Genomic DNA, 9026 nt, shown 5'->3' with positions numbered 1-9026 from the left:
ATGTGTGTACCGTCAAATTGGATCTGACTGGTATAGGAGGCGATTGTTCCTCCTTCTTTAGCAGAGCATCTGGTGGATTTGAACCTTGCACCTCTGGGATTGCAATGCAGTTTCCTGCCACTAGGCCACCAGAGCTCGCCAGCACAGCTTCTTAAGCACTTGGCCAACAAAGGTGCACTTGCTGGACAGTCATCTTTATTCACATGTGTGATTAGGGCATGTGTTGTCGATCATGTGATTCTAAAAACCTCATCAGAATGTTTGGATAACAATCAGCTGAGAAGCGTGCATTCCTGTAAAAACCATTCCCTCAGGAATGCTTGGCTGAAACACTGTTCTCAGGTCCAGAGACTCCCAGCCCCAGGGTGTCTCTTCCTCTCCTGGCAACATATTTGACATTCTTTTTTGAAGATCCCATCTAGAACATAATTGAGTTTTACAGATGGAGGGTAAAGTATATTAATAAATAAGAATCATGAGACAAGGGAGCTCTGGTGGCCTAGTGGCAAGAAGCTGCACTGCAATCCCAGAGGCGCATGGTTTGAATCCACCAGATGCTCTGCTGGGGAAGGAGGGACAATCTCCTCCAGTACCAGTCAGATCTGATTTGACGATACACACACACACAAAATAATAAAATAAAAAAAATATATATATAAAATTAAAGTAATGAGACAAAACACGAAGAATGTATAAGTAAACTGACGTAAAGTAGGCAGTAGATCATTCAATTGAAGCTTCCCTTTGCTTTTATTGAACATTGCCAGGGAGCAAATTACAAAGAGAATTAAATGCAAATGAAACTAAGCTCTTTCTATTTGAAAACCTTTTGCTTGACTCAGGAGGGTGGGAATACCTGTCTGTGGAAGCCATGACTGGTAGACACTGGGCAGTTGTGAAGGCCATGGTAGCCGCCTGGCCTCGTTATGCCTGGACCTGGCAACTCTGGTCAGCGAGCAGCAAGGAGTTCTGTGCTCCGACCATGTTGCAGAGTGTGTCCAAGGAGCTCAAGGTCCTGATAGCTCAGAGGCCTTGCTGCACTGCAGGCCAGCTTGGTGTGCTGTTGCCCACAGCTGTGGATGAGCAGTCAGAAACAGAGTCCAGGGGCTCGTTCCAGAATCTACAGGCAGCGAATCAAACCCCCAAGAAGCCGAGGAGAGGGGCTCGTTCCAGCTCAGCTGAGCTTCCAGAAAACAGAGTGGATCGATCTGCTCACCTTCCTCCAATAGTCCCTCATAGTGCTCCCTCAGCTTTGCTGTAAGAAGCTGATCTTTTTGGAGTATTTACCCGCCTATGAAGCCATTAAGAAGATCCTAGAAAGTGTGCAGCTGGGTGGTGTTGAGGAGAGAAGCCTCCTGTTTATTTTAGCTCCTTACCTGTCCCAGATGGTGCATCTGAAGACACTCTGGGTTTAACCTGAGGGACTGGACCTTCAGGCGATGTCGCTTGGACCAGCAAAGAGCAGAAGAGCTGGACGGCAGCTTCACGAAATTCACTTCCCAGCTCGCCCACGTGCGCCAGCTCAAGCATCTCCATCTAATCGGTGTTTACCTCTGTGGAAGCATCCACCAGTTTCTCAGGCATCTAGAGAGACCCTCTTGGAGTCCCTGACCATTTTCTGCATTTACTACTTATTAAAAAACTCAGACCTCGAATCCCTGTCCTTGTATCCCTGCACCAGCCGTCCGTGTAAGGGTGCTGAATATCTCCAAAAGCCACATGGCCCATTTAAATCTCAAGTTGCTCCGAGCTGCCATAGACAGGACCTCAGCCACCCTGGAGCGCCTGGACTTAGCTCACTGTGGACTCATGGATTCCCACCTCAACACCATCTTACCTGCCCTGAACCACTGCTCACAGAGCCAACTGTTTAGATTCTCTGGAAATTTTGTGAGGAAGTCTACCTTGAAGAAACTGTTACGTCGGACACTCCAGACTGAGAAGTCCAGGACTGGTGCTTCCCTTGCCTCTTGTCTATGACAGAGAGGACCCTCCGACATGTGTCAATGAGTTAGTTCTTATTATGGAGCAGTTGGGGGTGCTCGACCAGATTCAAATGAGTCGTAACCTGGAGTCCTTCGAGGTGCATGGTCACGTCTTGAGGGAGCGATCCTAACTGTGGGGATGCCTACTTCATTCCCCTTCTGATGATAAGGGGTGGCTTTTTGGCTTCAGTAGGCACGAGGGAACAAGCTGTGGTGACCTCTTGATAAGAAGCTGTGCTGTCATCCTAAAGGCATGTGAGTTGAATCCACCAGCAGCTCCTGATGGGAGAAGATGGTCATTATGAACCTTCTAGAGTGTCCACTGTGGACGGGTTCCCATATCCATAACTCTAGAACAACTGCAACACTTCTTCCATTTGAAAATGACAGGCATATGGAGATATCTCCGGATGGTGGAGACCATAGGCGTTCAATGCTAGGGAGAACCATCCCTTGAAAAGTGTTATGGGTGTCCCACTTGCTCGATAATTTTTATCTGTTAGAGTTTTCTGCTTATTGTTTTTCTGTTACCATAGACATTGTTCTCAGCTCCATAAAAAGTATAGACAAAGTCTCTCTGGGTTGTTTTTGTTAGGCGTCATCAAGCCAACAGTGACTCACTGTGATGGTTTGTCAAGAAAAATCTGATTCTTGCTTAGTCATAAGCCATCCTCATGCTCTCTGAAGTGTCTTGGTACAGACACTGTGTAATTCCGTCTTATTGGGGGTCTTCCTTTCTTTCTCTGACCCTCCATTTTTTCCATAAGGATTCCGAATGAAGATAGCCTTATGTCATGGTGACCCGACAATGTGAGACAGTCCAGAGCCAGTCTTTGTGGGTGGTTTGTGGAGAGAACACCAGGACTTTGTTCTTTTTTTCTTCTGGTTTTTGTGTGTTTTTTCAACACTTTATCAAGAGGGTCTACCTCTCTATAATTCCAACAAGGATGTCCATTTCCAAGGGATAGCCTCTGCTAATAGCATTCTCAAAAGCATGTGAGGCATTTTTGCCTCCAGGACAGAATGTGTCACTCTTTCTCAGTGACTATCATTCTCCTTCTAATCCCTCTACAATTCCAAGCACAATGCCCCTTTCATAGGATTAGGTGCTCCCTAGAAGCTGCCCAAAGAGGAAAAGCTTTATGACCTCTTTTTCTAAGAAGCACACTTCTCGTGTCAAAACTCAGTGGAAAAAAAAATAACAACCCACTGACCACAAGCTCACATTCAGATGTGCAAAACTTCACATGGTTCATCACATGATGGGTGATGCTATATATTGAAAAATGGCATGCACTAAGTGCCATTTTCATGTCCAGAGCTAAGGACAGATACATGCCCATGTGGAGATGCATACATGTGTGAGATCACCCAATTTTAAATTGACATGCAACCTTGGTTCCGTAACTCAAGAATGTGGATGTGTTAGTGTCTATAGTTGTTCTTGCAAAATAAGAAGAAATTAACGAGCACAGAAAGTTGATTAACCACACATTTCATCTTTATAAGTTGTGTGAGGAGGAGGAGGAAGTGCAGGCACCTTATAAAATGGGCTCAAGATCAGTGCAGATGGTGTTCCATTGGTAAAGCTTTGCATGGTGTGGATGATTTAGGATGTGGCAAGGTTTGGTTCTCTTCATAGAGCTGCTACGAGGTATAGCATTTCTTGATATGAAGGAAGAATTGTTGGGTGACACCAGTGCATGTTACGGCTTGACCAGTTGCCAAAGATTGGTCACTTGAATTCACCCAAATGGACAACACATGATGGAGCAGTTCAAGTCTGACAAACGTGGCTTCATTAACTTATAATCTGACTGCTAAATGCAAGCTTACTTGAGGAGAGTAGCTTGTATTATAGGGTGTTGTGATGCCCAGGAGGGAAGGAGAGTCAATGACATTTACTGCCTCTGATAGGAAATATTCTCAGTGTCTCACAGGCTGGCCCGTGGTTACAGGCATTGTGTGAAGCCATCTTTGTGTGTGAATCCTTCTCGTAGGTGGTCTTCCTCTCTGTCTGACCTTTCTCCATTTCCCCGCATATCTTTTTCCCAAGAACTGGCCCCTCTTGAAAACAACTTGATAGGAATCTCGAGTTGAGATGCTGCTGACATTGTACACAGCCACGTCCTAATATGTCGTCTCTAATTACATATGCGCCCTCCTCACTGTCTTTTCCTTCTCTCTCACATTCCCAGCTCATGGTGGTAGAAGGCTCTGAGCTTCTACTGAGTTACTTCTGTTTTACATCTCAGCATGTGGACTCTTGTCTGCGAACCTGTTGCTCTCTGGTCCGCGTATTGGTGTTCCCCTAGAACAATGCTCTTCTCAATGCATTGTTTTTGATGAGGAAAGTTTTTCCAGTGGTTTTCAATGTTTAGGTGAATGCTTTTCTTTCAGGGCACCACGGTTATATGCTTGGCTGGGACATTGTCCTCAGTTCCAGAGACTCCCAGCCCCGTGTCTCTTTCTTCTCTTGACAACATATTTGATGTTCTTTTTGAAGATCCCATCCAGAACAAAATTCACTCACTGCCTCTAAGTGTTGATGGACCCAAATTTCTAAAGTGGGTAAAGACTTAAGATCCCTTGCTCAATTATGATCTGAGACGTACATATGAAATACGGTGGGATTATTTTTTTTTATCTTGGGGGGATTATTTTTTTTACACACAAAAGTCCTTGGCTGTACCTGCTGGTCTTTTGACGGCAATGCAGGATTCCTGTTTACATTGAGCCTCAATGATTCCTTGTGCTTTTTTTTTATTAAAGAAAAATAAAAATTCATATTTTAATTGTGATTTTAACAAAAGTGTACAGAAATGTTAGATTTTCATTCATTCATTTATTGGTGCACATTGTACCTCATCCCCCCCACCCCAAGTTGACTTTTAAAAAATATACTCGTTTATTTACAAAATTTGAATATTCTGCACTCTGCGAGAGCCCCGGAAGATTTCATATCAGCCCTCAGGGAACGCTGGTGCTTGTACGAAATCCCTTCTTCATTATGCCCTCATAACCTATGGCTTGATCCGTGTTCATGACCAGGTGCAGAAGGTCAGTGGGAGGTAACCTCTGGAGACAGGAGTTGGGATGTCTGACCCAGGATGTCCACATGGCCTCATTTTAGCTCATTGTCATTTCTGACTCAACAGCACAGCATAATAGATTGTAGGGAGCTTGGGCCTGGGGGCTAAGGTGTTGCCCAGATGTAGGGAAACCACCACCATTGATGGCACCACTACCTGTGTCTCTAACTGGACCCCCCCCCTTTCCTCTTCTTTCCCTCTTAGGTAAGTGTGGACCCACGCCAGCACACTGTCCTCATGAACACCTCCCATCCACCCCATCTCTTCGACCTGGCCAAGCAGAGCCTCCTCAAGGATGAGTCTTGGGTCCCAGTGGCTGCACAGCTCATACCTTTCCGACTCTGGGAACACCTCTTTGTGGAAGCCATGTCTGGTAGACACTCGGAGATTATGAAGGCCATGGTAGCCTCCTGGCCCTCGCCATGCCTGGACTTGGACACTCTGATTACTGACCAGCAGTTCCATCCTCTGACCTTGTTGTCAAGTGTGTTCAAGGGGCTTGAGGTCCTGCTAGACCAGGGTCCTCGTCATGCAGCAGGTCAGCTGAGTGTGCTGTGGCCCACAATTATGGAGGAGGAGTCAGAAATAGAGTTCATTGGCGCACTCGAGTATCTAGAGATGGAAAAGGAAACCCCCAGGAAGAGGAAGAGAGAGGACTGTTCCATGTCAGCTCCCAGGAAGGCAGAAGTAGCTGTGGAGGTGGTGGCGGATCTGATCTTCGACACAACAGAGTTTTACGATCTGCTCTCCTTCCTCATGTGGAGGGTGCTGGCGGGGAAAGTGCTCCCTCGGCTTTGCTGTCAGAAGCTAAGCTTTTCAGATAATCTACCACATTATGAAGTGACTAAGAAGATCCTTCAAAGTGTGCAGCTGGATGGCGTCGAGAGGTTGAAAATCTGCCTCAAGAAGAGGAGAGATTTCCTGTCCGTGTTGGCTCCTTACCTGTCCCAGATGGTGCATCTGAAGACACTCCAGCTCCAGCACTTTATGCCTCAGATATGGACCTCGAGGAGACGTACCCTCAACAAGGGCAGAGCAGAAGAGCTGGAGAGCATCTTCATGCAATTCACTTCCCAGCTCGCCCACCTGCGCCAACTCCAGCATCTCCACGTGGATAATGTCTACCTCTGTGGAAATATCCACCACTTTCTCAGGCACTTAGAGGCGCCCTTGGAAACCCTGAGCATTTCCTTTGTGATGTGCTTATTAGAGAACGCAGACATCAAATCCCTGTCCCTCTATCCCTGCACCAGCAAGCTAAAGGCACTCAGTTTCTACAATACCACGTTGGCCCACATCAATCCCGACTTCCTCCGAGCTGCCATAGACAGGACCTCGGCCACCCTGGAGCGCCTGGACTTAGCTCATTGTAAGCTCACGGATTCCCACCTCAACGCCATCTTACCTGCCCTGAGCCACTGCTCGCAGCTCCAACTGTTTAGATTTTCTGGAAACTGCGTGGGGAAATCTACCCTGAAGAAACTGTTACGTCGGACAGTCCCGACCAGGAAGTCCAGGCGCCTGGTGCTTCCTTTGCCTTATAACATGGACAGGAAGGACTCTTCATCACTTGTTAGTGAGTTTGCTCTTCTCCTGAAGCAGTTAGGAGTGCTCAGTCAGGTCAAGGTGTATCGTTACCAACCCTACATCCTGGAGTTCCTTGAGGTCTTGATGGAACTATCCTAACGGGACAGATGCCATCTTTAATCCCCTTCTGATGATATGGGTTGGCTTTATAGCATCTGTAGGCAAGAGGGAGTGAGTTGTTGAGTCCTCCTGGTAAGAAGCTGTGCTGTCATCCTAAAGGTATGTGGGTCCAATCCACCAACAGCTCTTGGGAGGAGAAGATGGTCAATCTGAACCTTCAGGAGTGTCCACTATTGTCTTGTTGACACAAGAACTCCAGCAAGGCATTCTTCATTTGAAAATATAGGTAGGAACATACACTTTGAATGTTGGGAAGGACCATCCCCTTGAAGGTGTTGTGCACGTCCCGAGAGTTAGAGAATAAATTTCCATCTCTTAAAATTATCCGCTTGTGGTTGGGTTTTTTTTTGTTTATTTTTTCGTTACCCCCAAAAAAGTATAGAGAAAGTGTTCCCAGGCTGTAAGGAATATGTGCAACTTGCTTAGTCCGAAGCCATCCCCATGCACTGTGATGTGTCTTGGTTCAGTCACTGTGTTGTTACTCCATCTTGCTGAAGGTCTTCCTGTGTTTCTCTGGCCCTCTTATTCTTTCCACAAGAATTCCAAATTTAAAAAAAAAATCCAAATTAAGATGACCTTATGTGACAGTGACCAGATGTGAGGTAGCCCAGAGCTAGTCTTTGAAGTGTCTAATTTCTGGAGAGAAGACCACTTGACCTTGATTTTTTTTTTCTTCTGGGTGTTTGGGTTTTGTTGGTTTGTTTTTATTTAAATGTACCAAAAGGATCTTCCTCTCCATAATTCCAAGAAGGATGTCCACTTCCAAAGCAAAGTATTCTGCTAACAACATACTCAAAAGTATGCAAGATAAAACTTACAACATTTTGGCCTCCCAGGACAGAAGGCATCATTCTTCTCATTAACTGTCTTCTACAGTTCCAAGCACAATGGCCTTGTCCAAGCAGTAGCACCTCTCTAGATTTTGCCCAATGTGGAGAAGTTTTAAGACCTGTTTTGTTTTTTGTTGTTGTTGTTGGGGTTTTTTTTTAATTTTTTAATTATTAAATTGTATTAATTTTCATGAACATTTGCAGAGATTTTGGGTTTCCATTCATTCATTGTTGCACTATTCTCTCTACCCTCCTCCCAGTTTGTTCTTGTCCAAATGCCACAGTGCTTGTCAAAGCCAGTGCTGATAAAGCTCCTTTGTCAGTGTGTCCTTTGCCATTCCCTATCACTCCTCCCTGAGAGACTTCACCCTGAGTCATAAGGAAAAGGGGATGGCATATTCTCTTAGCTACTTCCTGCTGAAAAGGGATGCTGTAGGTTTCAGGGTGAAGATCTTCTCTCACTACTCTAAAGGGTCCCTTTGGCAATAGGAAATACGTAGACTATTGTGGAGACTGATTTTGGAATTTAGATGAACTGTTATCAATTGTGCTTAGCTGTACATGTTCATATCCTTGAAGATGTATCATGGAAGTGTTGCAGCCTAGAAGACACAAATGTAACTAACAAGTTAAAAGTGCATGAGTCAAAAATTTAAAAGCAGGGGAGCTCTGGTCGCCTAGTGGCAAGGAGCGGCAACTACAATCCCAGAGGCACACAGTTCGAATCCACCAGATGCTCTGCCGGGAAAAGGAGGGACAATCTCCTCCTGTACCAGTCAGATCTGATTTGATGGTACACTCACACAAAAATTAAAAAAAAAATATTCCAAGTAGAGGCTCTAATAGTGGCACAAATCAAGTTATAGAGGGAAGGTAGTTTTTACAATTAAAGGCTTATTGACTAGCACTTTGTCTATTATAAAGGTTAGGAACCACAAGATGTAGAGAAGACCTGTTTTTCTAAGGAGTACATTTTCCAAGTCACAATCAGTGGAAGAATAAAAACACTGACCATAATCTCAAGTTCAGAGATGGAAAACCTCTCTTCATCCCACGATTGGTGATGCTATTTAATGAAAAATCGCATGCACTATGTGTCATTTTCATGCCCACTGCTAAGGACATGCTCCAGCACAGACCCATGGACATCTGACAGCACACAGTTCACGTGCAACCTTGGTTCCCTAAATCTTAAGAATGTCGACGCACGGGTGTCCATACTAGTTCTTGCAAAATACACACTAGCTTGATCTGCCATACATTTTATTCTCTGTAAGCTCTGTGATGAGAATGCAGGCATCTCATAAAATGGATTTGAGTCTAATACACATGGTTTAGGACAGAGGAAGCTTTGCCTGGTTCAGATGGTGCAGGTGAAGGGAAGCCTTGAATGATGGGGGTAGTGCTGGATA

The 9026-nt window shown here is 45.2% G+C and overlaps 1 protein-coding gene across 1 annotated transcript in view; it reads left to right on the top strand.

Moving 5' to 3' along the window:
* The window catches only part of LOC102876453 (melanoma antigen preferentially expressed in tumors-like), a 28715-nt gene extending 21952 nt beyond the window's left edge, over window positions 1-6763 (top strand). The window contains exon 2 of the mRNA XM_006901786.1: window positions 5282-6763. Within this exon, the coding sequence (XP_006901848.1) occupies window positions 5282-6763 (1482 nt within the window). The remainder of the gene's footprint in view (window positions 1-5281) is intronic.
* Window positions 6764-9026: the final 2263 nt, after the last annotated feature.

Source organism: Elephantulus edwardii, unplaced genomic scaffold (assembly GCF_000299155.1).
Source record: "Elephantulus edwardii isolate Elephantulus edwardi_28Jun2011 unplaced genomic scaffold, EleEdw1.0 scaffold00344, whole genome shotgun sequence".
Lineage (NCBI taxonomy): Eukaryota > Metazoa > Chordata > Mammalia > Macroscelidea > Macroscelididae > Elephantulus > Elephantulus edwardii.
Note: the sequence above shows the minus strand (reverse complement) of the source record. Positions and strands in the feature narration are given on the sequence as shown.